The sequence below is a fragment of the Erpetoichthys calabaricus genome, chromosome 16, assembly GCF_900747795.2.
Source record: "Erpetoichthys calabaricus chromosome 16, fErpCal1.3, whole genome shotgun sequence".
NCBI lineage: Eukaryota > Metazoa > Chordata > Cladistia > Polypteriformes > Polypteridae > Erpetoichthys > Erpetoichthys calabaricus.
Window position 1 is genome coordinate 12,655,445 of NC_041409.2, and position 19,171 is coordinate 12,674,615.

The 19,171-nt window shown below is 36.5% G+C and overlaps 1 protein-coding gene across 1 annotated transcript in view; it reads left to right on the forward strand.

Moving 5' to 3' along the window:
- ralgapa1 (Ral GTPase activating protein catalytic subunit alpha 1) overlaps positions 1-19,171 on the forward strand; it is a 243,709-nt gene that overhangs the window by 29,427 nt on the left and 195,111 nt on the right. The window contains 8 exon segments of the mRNA XM_028821562.2: positions 3,632-3,675; positions 4,095-4,272; positions 6,279-6,394; positions 6,598-6,736; positions 8,496-8,704; positions 15,537-15,773; positions 17,611-17,799; positions 18,740-18,880. Coding sequence (XP_028677395.2) covers positions 3,632-3,675; positions 4,095-4,272; positions 6,279-6,394; positions 6,598-6,736; positions 8,496-8,704; positions 15,537-15,773; positions 17,611-17,799; positions 18,740-18,880 — 1,253 coding nt within the window.

The window sequence follows — 19,171 nt, forward strand, 5'->3', positions numbered from 1 at the left end:
GCTCTTTCTATTTTTTGAAGTCACGCTGAAGGCTCTCCAAACTGTCTGTGCTGATGCCTTGTACTTTTTCATTTATCAAAAAGGCAGAAATGACTTGTAAATAGTAATAAATCATATTATCTCATTATTATTATTTCATAGAGTATCCTTTGTTTGCGGGGTTCTAGGTCATCTTCCTTCAAGGTTTGTTTTTTATCTCCGTGTGTCTAATTATGCATTCTCTTATACTGACGTGGAACTCTAAGATCAATCTGCACATTTGGTGATGAGCAGAGATAACTTATTCTGTATATGTATCATAAAAATAAAATTTTGAGAACCTGAATTACTTACTTATCTGTTCTAAAACTGACTAACTCTCACAGTCTGTAATGCAAATGATCAGCATTATATACCCTTGGGGGTGTACTATCCAACGATGGCTGTTACAGCTCCAGGAGATGTCGCGCTGGCCTTGCAAAGTATTATGAGGCGCTGGGGAAACATGTTCTCCTAAACTGGCCGAATTACCAGTAAATCGACAAACAAGGGCAAATGTGAACACAGCAGATTTGCTGCGAATAACACGTTGCTGAAATTCGCCAATCAACACTACACCTCATATTTATACCCCAGTAACACAGGAAGTCATAGATTACAGCTTGAACCCTCATACACACTTTGATCAACATTTGAAAGTAAGATATAGATGGGGGGGAAAAATGCTTGTTACATTTTGTTCATAACAATTTCTAGGAGTGCCACTAATTGTGCCACATGAGGGTTTGTTAAAAAAGAATTATTTCTTGATGAGGGATTATTTTTTCTCAGAATAAATTTACTTCTATTAAAGGTTGAATTTCTCTCATTCTGTGTGAGATTAAGAACATTGACCAAAAAGTGAATTTTCTATAACCCTTATAACCATTTTACTCACCAAATGTGGAGGGGAGTGCATATGCAGTTTAAATAAATTCAGTATTGTTGAGAGTGAACAGACTATAAGCACAATCTAAAGAAGTTATAGTACAACTGAAGACTAGCAATCAGCATAGTGTAACAGGTGGCCTCAGCCATTGTGGCACCACAGATTTTCGCAGGGCATGCTGGAACTTGGAGTTTGGTACAGCCCTGTTGGGTTCCATGGGGGCTGCCATGGTGTGCTGCAGAGAACTACAATGGACTTCATCCACACCTAGGATTGATTCCAGATAATACTGATGAGCCACATAGAGCACTCCCAAGAGAAGAATAAAAGGAGCCACCTCACTCCATTTGAGGAGCCAGTGTTGGGAGGAAGAAAGACGAAGCTTGCAAGGGAGGATTAGAGGCGGAAGGACTGTGAATTGAATTGAATTGAATTGGAAGAGAAGAAAGGACTGTGCTGTGTAGTGGGGAGCAAAGGGAAAGCACTTCCCCACTAAAAATAAAAGTGCGTTCTGTGGTGTACTTGTGTTTCTGCCTGTCTGTGTCCAGTTGGGGTGGCTGTATGTGCCCAGGCTTCACAATAGATATTTAAAAATACTAAGTAGAAGAATATCTACTGTACTGCTACAGAGTCAAGAGTTTAATTAAAGGTTCAGGAATAAAGAATAAATGCAATAGTGAAAAATACACCTGTGATGTAAGATGTATATTGTAATTAATACATTAATGGAACTGCATATTAAAGAATTGCATTGGTAGAAGTATGCAGAACTCTGAAGGGTGAAGTTCAAGGAGTGTATAAGATAGGTAAAGGCTAAACACTGTTCACATGAACATTTGTACCATTGTCTCAACAGGTATAGTATACAAGTGCATGGTACTGTGTTGAATAGAGAACCACTTTAGTATTCAGTGTAGAGAGTAGAAAGCAACTTTTATCTGAAGTAATCTCATAAATTGTAGTAAAGAGACAAAAGGAGATAATAAATCTTTGGTGCACCATAAAGGCTAACCCCGTATATTCAAATAAAATGCGAGGTACAGAGCATTGAAAAAGAAAAGAAATTTTGCGATAATGCAAATCTCCAAGATGGACTGATTAAGATGGCGTTGTTTCTGGTGATAAAGGTTCTTGTCAGGAAGAGGTGGGTCCAGGCGGGCGGAATCTGGAAGTGACGTCCAAGGTGTCATGGTTGTCCATCTTCCGGCCTACAGAGGGGAGAGTGAGGAACATTAGTCAACAGCACCCTCTGGCTTTCCAAGTGAAGATTACAATTATCCAAGCTCTTAAACTGTTCCCTATGCGCACACGTGTGACAAAAAAGAACATCTGGGTTCTGGAACTGAGTTTTCATTGTCTACCTTAAGTAAGATTCTAGGATGCCCTATGTTAAGGTGTCTTTTAAATTAGGAGCAAAGTAACCCCACATCTTGAATATTATTGGGTTATCTACAGAAAATCGTGGAATAAAAGGCACAATGCTTTTCCTGGATATCTGCTGCCGGGCTAATGAGATCATAATATACTTTTGGGCACCACATGATTATATCATAAAAGGGATAAGATAGTAAAAAGCTGTATGTTTTTATGGATTAGTTATTTATTGAAGAGAAGTATAGGACTTGTACACAAAAGATGCTGACAGTATGATCAAAACAAAGGTAAGGTTCCAGCACTGGAGGTATAAAAATTAAATAAGTTGTTTGTCAGAGACTATGGAACAGGGACTGAAGCAAATGCTGAAAAAATGTTTACTGCTTAATTATATAATAATCAAAAACTGAACTGGTGTGATGTCAGATAGGGCAGAAGATATGGCTTTCCTGAACGCAGATTCTGAAATTGTTAACTCCCCCTTAAATTTTCTTAGAAATAATCCATAACAAATTTAAAATCAAAACACACATTACTCAACAGATTTATTATCTCCGTTGCTATAATGCAAAGAGTGACTAAGTACTTTATATAAAACACATTGTCATTTGCCTTTTCTTTTTTTAAAAAGGTATATGTGAAACATTAATGCTAATGCAGTTAAAGAAAAAAAATCCCAGCATCTGATTTTGCAAGGTTCTAATTCTTTGGTGGCAAAGTTTAAAGTTTTTTTGTTTAATTCAGCTATACATAAATTAATTGTGAATCATCTCGCAAAGTGCAATACTTAGTACTGTAAATTAAGTAATACATTTGCCAATATAAGAGTATAACAGCCAGAAAAATGAAATGGAAAGACAGCAGTCATTCCACTAGCATACTTTAATGCTTTATTGGTACAAACTTTAAATAAATAAATATATTAATAAACAATGAAAAAAGTGATGCACTCAGGAAAAAATGTAATGTGGTGAGGTGTAAATTCTTGTATGATTGCTATTCTCTGGATATTATTTTTTATGTTATGCAGAAGGTTAGCCTAAAAGAGTGGTGATTTTTTTACTTTCCTTCGGCAGAGACCACCATTTCTTAAATTGCTTACTTAGAACAAAGACAAAGTTGTACCTTATTGTTGCATTGTATAAAATTGTGATAGTTTTATGGAAACCAAAATAAAAGTTCTTGTATTAAAATAACCTCTACAATAAATTGTATATGAACATTTATGTGTCCTCTGGCACTTTACAAGTTTCATTTATATTGTGAAAAGTAAGTCTTTGACAGAGGTGGTTGAGTAAATAAGCATGCCGGAAGTTGTCTGTGAAACTCTTTTATTTGTGTTTTTTACAGGTCTTATTCTAAAAAAACTCCTTCACACTGGGAATTCCTTAAAGGTATTTTTCTTTTTGTGTTTATTAATTTGATGATAGTGCCCTCAGTTAGATGAATGCTTGGGCTGCATAAATGAAAATCCAAAATGTACACCTTTCATTAATGTTAGTCCATTAGTGTTTTGTTGCAAGGAAGAGTGCAAATCAATACACGTTTAATTTATTATATAAAACTTCCTTGAAGTGTTACGCTTTTTTAGTAATTCTTACTCAGCTTGGTACTGTCTAATCACCGCAGCCCTTTAGCAAACTATACACCCTCCTGTTTCCTTGCACGCAAAATGTTGTGTCTTCTAATCATCCTTCATCTTTGTTTTAATTGTAATGTCATAGTAATTATTGTGAAACAAACCAATTGAAATAAAAATGCTTGTAATGCAGCAGCTTCTGTAATTTTATTTTCACATTTTTTAAATTTTTAGATTCGAAGAGAAGGTGTTCGCCTCTTTCTTTTGTGGATGCAAGCTTTGCAAACAAATTGCAGTAAAGAACAGCTGTGGATGTTTGCTTGCTTAATTCCAGGTTTCCCTTCTCCACTCTCACAACATGGACCTCGAACCTTGGACAATCTAATAAACCCTCATCTAAACCTTCAGGAAAGTATGTAAAATATACTAGATTATAAAAAATGAAAAAATATATAAAGAACACAGACTCAATAGGCATGAAACTCAAAACAAATACTTTGATTTGTAAATTTTATTAATGTTTGTTTATCTTAAAGACTGATGATCATTTAGATCTGGGTTTTCCAAACATTTTAAGATAAACACTCTCTACATTTTGAACCATGTGTTCAGGGCCTGAAACTAATACAAACTCCGTGATATGAAGAACATGAACTTGAACATGAACATGGACCTTGGTACTGCTAACAGTAGTTGCATAGCATAATTGTAGATTATAGTAGGCCTGTTAATTAAAGCAGAGGCTTAACTATAGCAGACTGTTGACACATACATGATCAAAGGTCATGTCACACTTCTTCAGTGGGGGTCCTTATCCTTAACCTTTTTTCTTGATGTACCACTTCATGGATTTACAGTGTTTTAATATAACTACCTCATTTTGTTATTAAATAGTAAAAAATGTTACATCTCACAACTAAAGGTGACATTTCTTTACCATACCCTCCCCTACCAATATTACATTTTAGAGATTTTAACAAGGAATTACAGGTGATTTTAATTCATATGTCATACTTTTTACCAATAATGTTTTAAATCTATGATCCATAGTGTGATTTGATATGAAATAAAAATTAGCATAACATTTTCATACTTTTTAATTTATAAACATTATGCAGCTATATATGAAGCCAGATCAACAGAAACTTGCAAGGTACACATCTCAGGTGAACAGAAGAGGAAAATAACTCACAAATGGTTTTTATGTCTGTGTGAAAGATGAGCCTGTTTCATAGCTGTGCAGTTCAGCTTCTACATTCACTTGTTCACCCTCTTCCTGTATTTATTATTAGGGAGTGGCAAAGGCTACTGAACATTGCCAACAGTGTTCAGTGTCTGCATTAATCATTTTACTGCTGGTGACTAAACATGACAATAGACTAAAGAAGTTTACCAAAACTAAAATACTGTCAACATTTGCAAGCTGGCCCTAAAAGCAAGAGAGACATTCTGGGCAAACTGTACTGTTTGTTCAGAGGGGAAATGGAGGGAGTGAGAAGGAGAGCACTTACCTGTGTTTTTTTTTTTCCTTCAAAAATCCTTGTATGGATTAAATCAAGGGGGGGGGGGGCAAGATGGAGATTTAACCTCTGACTCCATGTGAACAGTGGGAGACTTTGAATTGGCACAGAAGGTGGACATAGAAGAGGTGAAAAAGGCAGCATGGGGTAGAGTGACTGAAGTGCAGCAAAGCATGGAGAGAAGGGGTTGGCCACTGTATAGCCAATAGTCCTTTTAAGGCCCAATTTTTCCACCCCAATTTAATTTTTTTCCCCACTGTTCCCTCACATAGAAGCTGGTAGCTCATTGCACAGGTTGACTGCTGCTTTAGTCTCTAACTACACTGATATAAACTTACTTTTATTCAACAATTGAACATTTTCAGTTTTATTTATTTAAAAATTATCTGAAGCAATTCAAAGAGATTCTTCAAAAAAAAAAAAGTTTGTTTTATTTATTTATTTATTTTTAATAAAGTTAACCATGCCAGGACTGTTGTGGCCCCCAAGCGCCCCCTGGTGATACACAGTTTGAATACCATTGATTTATAATATTCAAGTGTATAAAGTGTATTATAGTAAAATGTATTATTTAGTGTCATCATTTATGTGGGTAGCTTTTTATTGTCACAATTAAAAATTTAGACTCTCTTTAAAATAATTTTGGTTGTGATCAAATTTAAGTCTTTGCTCAACAATCATATAATTTATTAAAACCATCCATTTTCCAACCCGCTGAATCCGAACACAGGGTCACGGGGGTCTGCTGGAGCCAATCCCAGCCAACACAGGGCACAAGGCAGGAAACAATTATTAATTTATTAAAACATCTTTTTAAAATCGTGTTTTTTTTTTTTTTTTTTTTTTTTAAACAATTTATCCAGAAATTTCTGTGCCTTTTTTTTTTTTTCATTTTAAGCTCAAGTAACACCGGAGGAAATCACCCCTCTTGTTCCTCCACAATCTGGGGATAAAGGTCAAGAAGATCTTACAAGCTATTTTTTGGAAGCACTTTTGAAATACATGGTAATCCAGGTACATTTCCTTTTCTACTAACTGTACTAATTTGGTATGTTGCATTTCCTTTTTTTCTTATTTACTAAGTCAGATTTTGATTTTAAAGCATGTATAGAATGTAAATTACCATATAATTTATAACACGTCATCTTTGTTGTTTTAAGAAGCATTTAGGATATGCTTTAAAATATTAAACCCTTATTTCATACTTATATTTCTAGGCAAAGAGTTTGGAATGGAAAAGCAAAGAAAATCACGAAAAGGGCTTTGCATTTTTATTTGGAAATTTCAAAAAATATTATCTTCCTCACATTTTTCCAAATTTTTGTAAGGAGACCAGCTTATATAATCCTGTTCTTGGTAGGAACTTTTATTTTTTTTTTGGCTTATCCTTAGGATAATTTGTAAATATAAATTATTCATTTTTATGTCTGTAAAAAATAGGAATTAAGAAAAATATTATTAGGCATGAGACATCACACCTATCCCACAACACAATTCATATTGTAATTCTGGCTTCATGATACAATATTCCCACAATATGAAATTTTCATAAAACAAATGGACTGTGTGCTTAGTATTAGTTATTATTAGACATTCATAAATTAATACACTGTAAAATAAATTCAAATCAATGTGCACAAGCTTTAACACCTTTTTATAAGCTTTTTCATTTTTATTTAAAACAAAATAGTCTTAATTACTTTCAGATATTTGCATTCTAGTAACATAAGATGAGCTGCATGTTAATTAGCTCAGGCAAGTAATATTTTAACTCTACACTGTACATGAGGCAATTAGTGCCATTTTCATCCAAATTTAAATGTATATTTTTCTGAGGTAATATCAAACTTTGCTTTAACAAACATGCTTATAATTTTATGTTTCATTTTAAGAAAAATGAGAATGTCTGCTCTGTGCATTAAGCCTAGCCCTTTCTGATTTGACAATATCCCCTTCAGTTGAAAAGAGTCACTTACTCATACAGATTTATGATTTGACCAGAAAACCAAACATTAGGAATTTGGCTGCTTTCTTCCTCCATCATGCTAGTGGACAGTTGTTGAGAGCAATGCAATATCCACTGCTGTTATAATTCGCCCTTGGTGTAATCTATCCCTACTTCTGAATCGGTATCAGTGCAAGGTTTTTTGGTATATTGAGCACTCGTTGTCACATCCATGGTTCATAAAATCTAAAGTATGAATATATCTTGTGAACTGTTACAGTATGATAATTTGTGCTTTGCCTGTCCCAGTGGAGTACGATTTGAAAGCAATTCTGTGGATGTAGTGAAACATACAGTACATAGAACAGTTTTGCTATTCACTGTACTTGTCCAAGGAAACAACTCCCTAAATTCAGTGTTTGGCAAAACCCTTGTCTCATGCCTAGTAGCAAGATGTTAGTTTTCATATCATGTGATATCTGAAGAAAGTTTAAGTGCTTGGTATTGCAAAAATTCTTTCAGCAAGTATTTAATGAAATGTTTGACGGCAGAATCTTGGTGAAAATGTTTTTTTTTTTTTGTTTTTTTTTTATCCATTTGAGGGTCAGCAAAGTGAAGAACCTCTGTTTTGGAAAGGAGGCCATTCTAATTTAGTCATGGTCCTTTTAACCTACATGTTGGTCATTTGTTTTGCTAGACCATTTAATTGTTTGTTAAAACATGCTTTCAGTAAGTGTGGATGCCAGTTTGTTTTTTTTAAACAGCTGCCAGGTCTTGGTCAACAGAAATTTTAGCTTTATAGGTGCAATATAATTGTTGTTGCATGCTTATAAATTTCCAATAGAAAGGGGATTAGAAGTCTAGATGAAAACTGTATAGTGTTGTCTCTAATATGGGCAAGAAACAAAATTGTGACTGCAAAACTGTCAGTGTAGTTAAAACATACTATAATTTAGACAAAGTTGTGGCCTCATATTTGGAATGGCCAAAGCATTTGTGGTTTTACAGTGCTGTCATTATAATCTTGGAAAAATAATGTTTTTTATATCAATTTAAATACAGTACTGGCAATTAAGTATCCAGTCATTTATTCTCACCATTATTATGTTTTTCCTGCTGTGTTTAGTTTATCTTCTGACATTGATCTTCGTTATATGTTATTGCTTACAGAGGTCCCTCATTTAAGACCAAAGCCAAATTATCTAGTAATAAAGAGAGACTCTGAGACGAATGAAGCAGTCTATTGCACTAAAGAGATGTTCCTGACTGCTCGAGTCATTTTCATCCGATGGCTTGTATCATTTTGGCTAGAGCCCAAATCAAATACAGGAACACATATCCCAGGAGTTGAAGGTGAAAATGTTCCAAAAAATATCCAGGTGAGTTGACATTTATGCAAAAATTCCATTTTTGTGCAGGCTCAAATTTCCACTCAAATTTCTTACCATGTGGCAAAGTGTTAAAATAATCTGAGCCTCTTAATTGGCCCAATGTGCATTAGTGAATTTACATGACAGTGTACTCTTCTAATTACAAATTTGAAGCTCATGTGTGCAGGGATATTTTAGTCTGCTAGATGGGTACTAATGGGACAGCTACAGTAGAGTGTGTTCTGATCTATAACGTTTATCCTGTAGCTGGTCCAAGAGCAATTGCCCAAGCCTCAAGATAAGGAAGCACCATTGGACAAGGAATCAGTCAGTCTCAGTGCATATTTTCACACTTATCCTCCCTTACACTGGGACAATGTAGAGTTACCAGTCAGCCTACCTAATTTGCATGTGGGAGGAAAACCCATACTGACATGGGCTAAAATTTATCTGTTCAAAAATTCTCATTGCAACATATTAACTAGTTTTAAAGGGGAATACTTCTTTTATCTGCCCATTTATTTTAAGAGAAGTATTAAACTATTGTTGCATGCATGTGGATGAGGTTGACAACAACCGCAGAACAAACCTGGTGGCATTGAGGATAGGTTTATGTAATGTATTAATATTTATTTGTAATTGTGTGGCTTTCCTTTGTGCCTAGAGAGTGTAAGAGCTCAGTGTTTTGGGTGTGAATCACTGGATCCATACTGATGCATTACGCCTGAACAACATGTTGGTCATAATACCAGGATAATACTGCTTTACATAGAACAATGTGGTATGATAGAATTTGATAAGTAACATAATTTCAGAAATGAAGATTTAGTGAAATAAATATCTGGACTCTGTTGTATTTAAATAATGCTGAATTATGAATATTAAAGTATTTCACAATAAAAGTTTAACACAAAACAAATCAAGAAGTTATATTAAAAGGAAAAGGAAAATAGAGTTTTTAAAAAAGCAGCATGTGTCGCAGTGGTTACTGATGAAATGTTCCCAAAAATAATACATCCATCCATCCATTTTCCAACCCGCTGAATCCGAACACAGGGTCACGGGGGTCTGCTGGAGCCAATCCCAGCCAACACAGGGCACAAGGCAGGAACCAATCCTGGGCAGGGTGCCAACCCACCGCAGGACAAAATAATACATTTTTAGAGCATATATTTTATTGCTCAATAAAGAGATTAAATTTGATAACTTGATTTTTTAAAGAGAAAATTGTGATTTGACAGTCTTATAATACTTAAATACCACTCCTGTGTGCTGTGACTGTCTTACCAACATTACTGAAACTTCTCTTATGGCACACTGATACAAGATAAGCTCTAATATAATTAACAAGACCTAAAAGTAGTTGTTGCTGAAAGTACTTGGGTATTTCACCATGTCGTGATATTTTTTGTCCAGTTATCTTTTTTTCCTTGTATTTTGGAGGCTTCTTATGCAGTCTCTCTTGAAGACTTCAGCTGGTATTTATTGATGGGAATTCTCTTGTGAGCATCAGGGGCTCTCTGGCTCCCCAACACAGACAGATGCTAGCACAAGTCAGCACATGTTTATTTACAGGGGAAACGTGTTCCAATTGTTCCCCACACCGCAGCATAGTACAAAGTGCAGCACGTAAGCAGCACTCTGCCTTCCTTCTTCTATTTTCCTCTCTTTCTGCCTCCACTCTTCCTCCGGCAAGATTTGTCCTCCTCCCGACTCTGGCTTCCTAAAAGAAGTGGGGCAGTCCCACAAAACTATTTGCTATAGTCATTTAATATTGGTTAGTAAATTTTATGTTCATTCTTAACAAATAAGACAAAATATTGTAAATAATATCTGCATATACAGTAGGTGCTACTGTATCATGGATTTGAAAATCAATGCATTGATACTTTACATTTTATTAAGTAGGACTGTAGTGAAATTTATCTTAAATACTTCAAACTCTTTAAGGCGCTTAAGAAACAGTTTACACAAATGTGCCCAGAAATGACACATGATAGGATTTTGGGGAAGTACAAGTCCTTGTGTGGGGACACTAATACCCTCATTTAGCTTGTATATGTCATCCTGAGGTACATCAGACTTTTTTAAAATTTTAAATTTAAATAAAGAACTCACTTTAGGCAGGTGGTAAAGAAAAAAAATATTTTAATTTCATCATTTGAAGTGACGATGATGATGCAGTTTATGTTTGGGACTAATTACTTTAATATAAACCTATAAATAAGGAGTCTAATGTTATGCAATTGTGTGTATTGATTTATTCTCATTTTCTGTTTTTGGTTTGTCATTTATTCATTCTTATGTATTTCTGATAGAGCACTTTCACACTTCCGGGTTCATAAAGTCAATAGTGTTCGCTTCCTGGGATCTGGTCTATCCAGTTATATCACAACAATGTCTGTAAGCAAGTCGAAGAGTTGTAGTGTTCCTTTTGTTCTACTTTGTAATATAAATTGCATCAGGTGTGCTTATGTGTTTTAATATAATGATTTTTAATGTAATCTTTATTTAAACTCCACTGTACCATTTATTTGACTAACAACGAATCAGCAATCAAGTGTTAATGTAAATCGATTACTGATATTCAATACTTGTACTCAGTAATCTCTTTTATATATTTCTCTTCTGGTTCGTCCTGCTTCCTCTTCAAAAGCGGTCCCGCCCACACGCAGCCGACACAGCATTTCTCGATTGCTATTCGTCCTCTTCCAAACCCTTCCCCACGCTGCCTGCAGCTCCTCTTCAAAACCGGTCCCGTCCACACGCAGCTGGCACGGCATTTCTCGATTCCTATTCCTGTTCTTCCAAACCCTTCTCCACGCTGCCTGAGGCCTCCCATACACCCCCACGCCGCTTTTCTCGATTCGTATTCCTCCTTCGGACTACTGCATTCCCTGCTCCTCTCTCATGACCCCATTGGTGTCACGTCACCGCCCTATATCTAGCCTGACCACGTGACCTTTCACTTCAGCCATGTGTGCGCCTGGGAGTCTTTTCCGTAGCCTGCTACAGGAAGGTACTCTGTCGACCATTGGCATTGGTTTCGCTCCTTCCTATTTTCGTTAGACTGCGATGGTTGTTTCCTAAGCCTTTGTTATAAAATGAACGACAGTATCTCTAATTTCCGCCAAATACTGCCTGTTATCTTCCCCGGTTCTTGAGCCCTCACTGTTCCATCAACAAACACAGGCTGTGGAACGAAATGAAAGTCCTAAAACTCACAAAAAATATGAGAGCTCTAGAAAGTGAAACTCAATTTGTTCAATGGCTTCTTCAGGTTCGGGAAGGTAAAATTAGAGACACGGCAGAACTACCTTCTCAATGTTTACCACAACAACAAGACCCAGTTGCTCAACTTTACGGTGATATTAATTTCTCGACTGTGACTCCCCAAGAACTTGCTACAAGACCAATACTGAACGTCACAAACAACGATTCTCTACATATTAACAACAAAGTTCTTGATCTTATACAGGGTGAAAAAGTGACCTTCAAAAGTGTAGATACAGTAGTCCGTGACGATCCTAATGATCAACTAACATACCCACAGGAGTTTTTACACACCCTCACACTAACTGGCATGCCTCCCCATATCCTTCATCTGAAGCTGGGAGCTATAGTTATGCTCCTTTGAAATATTATGCCATCAAAAGGTATTTGCAACGGAGCAAGACTCCTCATTACCCAAATACATACAAGTAGTATTGAGTGCAAACTGATCGCTTTCAAAAATTCTGAAACAATCTTCATTCCCAGAATCTCTCTCCTTCCTTCAGACACCAATCTCCCTTTTAAATTTAAACGTACACCATTCCCACTCAGACTCGCCTTCTCCATGACTATCAACAAGTCCCAAGGACAAACATTTGCAAAGATTTGCGTTAATCTACAACAACCAGTCTTCAGCCACGGGCAGTTGTACGTAGCTTTTTCTAGGGTTAGATCTTTCGACTCATTATCTGTCGTCTCCACCAAAACACTATTCACAAATCCGTCTTTCAAGAAGTATTTATTACTTCTTGATTTCTGAATTCCTTTCTCACCGTTTTCTATTCCTATTCATACACCGCCATATGCTACGGCGGGCGTTGGCTAGTAAAAATTTTTACACTCACCGTGAATAAATATCAAAACACGATGATCTGCGACACCAGCATCTTACCACCACCTCCATATTCAACACGTTTAATACTAATCACGTACAAAGAACAAAAGAAAATGAAAATTGCCCCATTCATAAATTGGCATGGCGAATGATGCTAGCTAGCAAAATAGCATTAACAAGAGAGCACTTACCTTTGCAGTTGAAAAGATCATTGTCATTAAAATATTTGTATCCTTTTTCAAGTTTTTTAGATGACATGTTGCATTCCACTAATTGTGTAACATATGCCATGGTCAGTTTGGGATGATTTTTGAGAGAACAGCTGAACAACTGTCCTGATTGCTCCATTTTTTTTGCCGACCACCATTCAACAGGAAGTTGATTGTCCCAGCAAGAAATTGGCAGGAAGTCATCATAGATACCTGTGAAAGTGGTCTATTTTCTTTTCTTGCAACTTCTTCTTTAACACTTTGCAAAATACTTTGAGCTGAGTCCTTTGTAGGAAAATGTGTTTTAGAAATAAATGTTGTTATTGTTACTTCTAATGAAAATAGAATGATTTAGGATTGCATAAATGGAAGATAAGTAACTTGTTATAATGTGACTTGGGTGAAGGTGTAGTGGTGACAGGAGATTGGTCAGGGCTGATAAGGTTTACTGAAGCAGGTGAAATGGTTCTCTGTGGGCAGGGGTGGCTACTTGTCTCAGTACCAAACTTATATGTCAAAGATCAAAGTATGTTGTCATGTTTTTTCCCTGCTGTTCAAAGAGCTCCCAGTAAACTGCAGTTCTTAGCGTCACTTTAATGATTGTCCTTCCATAACTTCTTCTGTGAGCTCTGAAATAGTTGCCCGCTTTTAGGAGTTGACAGTGACAAAAACCACCACTGTAGCAATGTACAGTATCTCTGTTGTTGCAGCTTGTTTACTTTATTTGACCCAATGTGTTTAGTTTCAAATTAAATATTATTGAAATTGTTCATTTAATTAAATTTTCTGTTCATTTTACTCTGCATTTATTTGTGCAGGGTTCCCACGCGTCCTGGAAAACCTGAAAATTTTGAGGGTTATTTTCCAGTCATTGAAATGACCTGGAAACTGATCGAAATGGCCAAATGTTCTGGAAATAATCTTTCTTGTCCTGGAATTTTATTTCTGTTTTCGCTTTTTAATTTTTCTGTTTGAAACAGCTTGCTGTTCGTAAGTCTAGATATGATGACAGCTGAGCTAGGTCGTGGCCTCTGCTGCGCAGTGTCTCCACCTACTGAGACATGTATAGGCAATTATATTTATAAATGATTCTTTGACTGGTGGCTCATTTGATGGAGTATTGCCAAAGCCCCTCTTGCAGCATTGCAGAAATGCCAGGATGCGATATGTCCAATACCTTGATGATGAAAAAAGAAGAAAAAGGAAACTGAAAATGACAAGCAAAGAGAAGAGCTCCGCTCTGAAATCACAAAAGTGGCAGCAAAGAGACAGAAAATAATCACTAACATTGAGGCAATGCAAGAAGAAGCAGATGCTATTGCAGAGAAGGCTGAGAGAAAACAGGACTTTACACTGCTCACAAAATCTAATGCCTATCGTAAAAGTGTTGCTGAAAAAAAGAAAGAGGTCATCGGTCTGGATGCAGTTTTATCAGACCTCAAGGAGCAACACCAGCATTGTTTCTAAACCTAGGCCTACACCAGATGCCTTTTTCATTACACTACAGTGACTTATAGATTGGTTTTTTTTCCAATATACTGGAGTTCAGGCTCTTATCCTTTGTTCCTAGTATTCTTTCTAGTTTAACCAAGTTTTCAACTCAGGAATTGATGGCAAGGCTGTCATGATTTAAAATGGATGTATTTTGCTTCTTTTCCCACAAAGATAAGTTCTTTATTATAATCTTTGTCGTTGACTTATGCAGATTCTACAGCTGCTGTATTCCCAGTAAAGCTACCAGTTGAAAGTTAACTCTGACTTTGTTTTGTCACGTGCCAATTGCTGCATATGTTAGTGTTATAGGCATCATACACATGATATAGGCAATAAATTGGCTTTATGCAGTTTTGTTTAATACAAACATTGTACATAAATTTATTTGATACAAACAATGACATAATATGTAATATGCAAGTAACTTTTACTGAAATTAGGTCACTATGGTAGCCTATTTCATGGTGTGATCAACAGCTCTATACTGAACATTATGGAATTGCTCAGTATATGTCAGTGTTTGGATAGTTTTCCACAATCCAAGAGGCATTTATTTCTTTAAAAGAGTTTTGCAGTTTAAAACAGTGTGTAACAAAAAGAGGTCAAACAACTCCATTATACATCAGTGCATTAATTGGTGTTGCCTTTATGTAATTTAGCATATCGGTGACACTATGTCCCTGCATAATCAAAGAGAAATTAAAATGGCGTTAAGCCTGCGACTAAAGTGTATGACTGTATGACCAGATCCTGTCATGAATTTCCGGAAAAAGCTCCTGGAAATGTCCTGGAAAATGATTCCTTAAAAAGAGTGGGAACCCTGTTGTGGTTGTAATAAATATTACTTAAGTTAACATAGTTGATTATATATTATTGTATAGTCTAATCTGTCATATTGTAAATATATCCAATGAGGGACTTCCTGCGATATCACTAAATTGTAATTTGCATATTTACTTTAAATTACTTTATGGACCATTTTATACCAATTTATGTATGTATTAATTATTTTCATTTTTCTTTCCCGTAGAGAGCAGCAGCAGGTATGGCAGCTCGAGAAGAAGGAGGTACACGACCTGATAATGTTGATGGAAACATGGAACCAGAGCAGTCACACTCTAACACCAGCACACTAACTGAAAGGGAGCCAAGTTCTTCAAGCCTGTGTAGTGTGGATGAGGAACATCTTACCGATATTGAAGTGGTCAGAAAGGTGTTCTGCTCATCCAGAACTAATGTTAACTTTATAACAGAAATTTTTCGACAGGTATGAAACAAAGAGAAAAAAATTATTGAATTTGGCAACACATTATCTTAAAAAACAAAAACACTAAACTATAGTTCACATCCTTTGATAGGTTACATTATTTATTGAAAGATTTTTGTTTTGGTAACTTAAATAGCTGCTGAAATGAGTGACATTTACTAAACACAGAATATAGATAAAAGTATGTGGAAACTTCTCCGAATTGAATTCTCGTATTTCAGCTGCACCCATTGTTAACAACTCAATAAAATCAAGCACATAGCCATTGTGGCAGGCGGCCGGGGTCCATGCACAGCCAGGACGCCCCTGCCCACTATATTCAGGGGGAGCAGCCCTGGACAGTGCAATACCTCCCCCCTGGATGTTAGATGGCCGCCTCCCTGGGTTGGAGCGGTGTCTCAGTTTCCCGCAGGGCTCCATGGGAATTGGAATTGTGTGCAGCCCTGTTGGGTCCCGCAGGCACCGCCAGGGGGTGCTGTATTTGGGAATCCTGAGCCCATGTGGGCAGCTTATTTGTCACACTCGGAAGTGTAGCCAGAATTCGGCGATCAAGCACCTGGAGCACTTCCGGGTGGACTATAAAAGAAGCCAGCGACCACCACTCAGTGGCCAGAGTCGGGTGCAGGAGGACAAGGTTGCCTGGGAGGAGTGGTAGTGCCAGAGAGGAGTGTTTAGTGCTTTTGGTGATACTTGGTGTGCTGTGCTTTGTGACTGTGTTGTGGTTGGAGGGATTACGGGGAAGATGTGCCCTCCAGCTAAAGAAAAATAAATATTTATTTTATTTTACCCGTGCCTCCCATGTGAATCTGTGTCGGGTTGGACGCAATATAGCTCTTTTTCTTACACCATATAATTTCCTTTGACAAACATTTGGTCAACCCGAAAAACTCAGTGACTTTAAACATGGCACTGCCATAAGATGACACTTTTGCTACAAGTTGGTACATTAAATTTCTGCACTGCTAGATATGCCCTGGTTAGTTGGGAGGTGGAAGTGTCTTGGAGGAATAGTTCACACAGACTCACAGAGCAGGGAACACTTAGTGCTGAAGCATATACATAATACCTACAACACAGGATAGGCTGTTTTTATCACACACCGAGTTCCAAACTGCCTCTGGAAGCAACATCAGCACAAGAACTGTGTGTTGGGAGCTTCATGAAATGGGTTTTCATATCTGAGCAGCTACACGCAAGCCTAAAATACTATGCGCAGTGCCAAGCACCAGCTGGTGTGGTGTAAAGCACTCTGTTTATTGTACTCTGGAGCAGTGGAAATGTGTTCTCTGGAGTAATGAATCATGCTCCGTTGTCTGGCAGTCTGATGGATGAATCTGGGTTTGGCGAATGCTACTTTCTGGATTGCATATTGCCTATTGTAAAGTTTGCGGGAGAAGGGATAATGATCCGGGGCTGTTTTTCAGGGTTTGGGTTAGGGCCTTTGGTTCTAGTGAAGGATAGTGTTAATGCTATAGCATATAAAGACCTTTAAGACAACTGTGTGCTTCTAACTTTTGTGTCAACACTTCAGTGAAGAACTGTTTCTGTTCCAGCATTACTGTACCCCTGTTAGTGTTACACTGAGCATACTAGATCGCAAAAACTTTCAGAAGTAATGGGGCACCTTTCCCCCTTTAAGTACCCTTACCCCATACTCAGTACTGATGTGTTCCGTAGTTTCAGGCCTACATTTTATGAAAACTTGGTATGCGTGCCTTTGTTTGTTTGATTCTTGAAATTTCTTGTTTCATTTATGTAATTGTATGTGTTAAAATTATTGTGGGCTTTCAGAACATTTTAAAAATATAACTTTTTACCCCATTTTTGTTTAACAAAGGCATTTCTACTGCCAATGTGTGAAGCTGCTGCAATGAGAAAGGTTGTGAGGGTTTACCAAGAGTGGATTCAGCAGGAAGACAAACCAGTCTTTATGAGGGAGCCAGAAGAAATGCAGTACTCTCCTGCTACAAGTGTGATTCATTTGGAAACTGCAGGGGAACTTGCAGCTGAAAAAGAAAAGGAAGAAGTAAGTCTTTTGTTGTCAAGGTTGCCACTGTCCAATAGATTCTAAGAAGAGAGAAAGATTTCTGACTTCTTATGGACACTATGCAATAGATGGCAAGTACTTTAAAAACCTGTACATGTTATTGCTTGAAAAGCAATAAAAAAATCTAAGTATAATTTAAGTAGTGGATATAAACGTAATATGCATAATACAGTGTTTCCTACAGAAAGTTAATATAGCAACAGGGACAAAGGAATGGGGATTATGGGTATGTCGTCCCTTAAATTTTGAAATGCATTATGTGCTGCCTGTGAAAGTGATAGATCTTCATCATTTACATAATTTTTTAGTACTGGTGGAGAAACCGTAATAATATATGTAATTTTCTTCTTTTAATGTAACGATTAGAATTAATATACAGTCCCCTACACAATTATTGGCACTCCAGAGAAAGATGGGTAAAAATGTTACAAAAGATCACCATTTGGTCATTTACCTTAAACTAAAAAAAATGAAAGAAATCCAGCCTTTAACTGAAGTAAATTTATTCTGAGAAAAAAATAATTCAACACAAAAAAGGTTAAAGGAACACAAAATCAAGCTTCTGCCATGGCCATCTCAGTCCCCAGCCCTAAACCTGTGGAGTGAGCTAAAGATGAGAGTGCTTAAGAGAGGACTCTGTTTTAGTTTAAAATCCATATAAAACTAGTTACTTTTTTCTGTAATTAAAGATGAGTGCATAAACCTTGTTATCTGCAAAGTACAAAGATTACTCACACAAGGGTGCTTCAGTGCTGTTATCTTGTTGCACTGATGCCTTTTCCCATGACCATAGTGTGTTATGCAGGGCCTTAACATTTTTACAATGATGGTGCATCATACTTTTAATAATATCACACTTATTTTTAATAGTTTTCTGTGAGTCTGCATTTGTATATAACTAATGTTTAAAACATTGTAGGACAAAACCACTAAAGCACCTGGGCATACAAGATCTTCCAGCTGGACAAGAAACTCTTCGTACCAAGATGCAATCAATAAAGTGTCCGACTCTGAACTTTTGGAATATAATGTGGCAGCAGGCTTACAGTCCACTCTGCAGGTATGTCTATGCCTATCTACTTATTGGGTATCAACAGGTCTTGGTTTTATTTTATTTGTTTTATGTTTAATCTTAATCCCAGGCCATTTGAGATGTGTATATATGGTTTGGTAATCGATTAAAAAAATTATCTAATTAATTGCATAATTGTATAGAATTAACTGTGATTAATTGCATCTAACATTAAAACATGCAATCATAAAATAAATGCATGCATCATGAAATAAATATACACTTAGTCACAAAATTAGCATTGAATCAACACAAAGAAATTTTTAAAAATTTAATGGC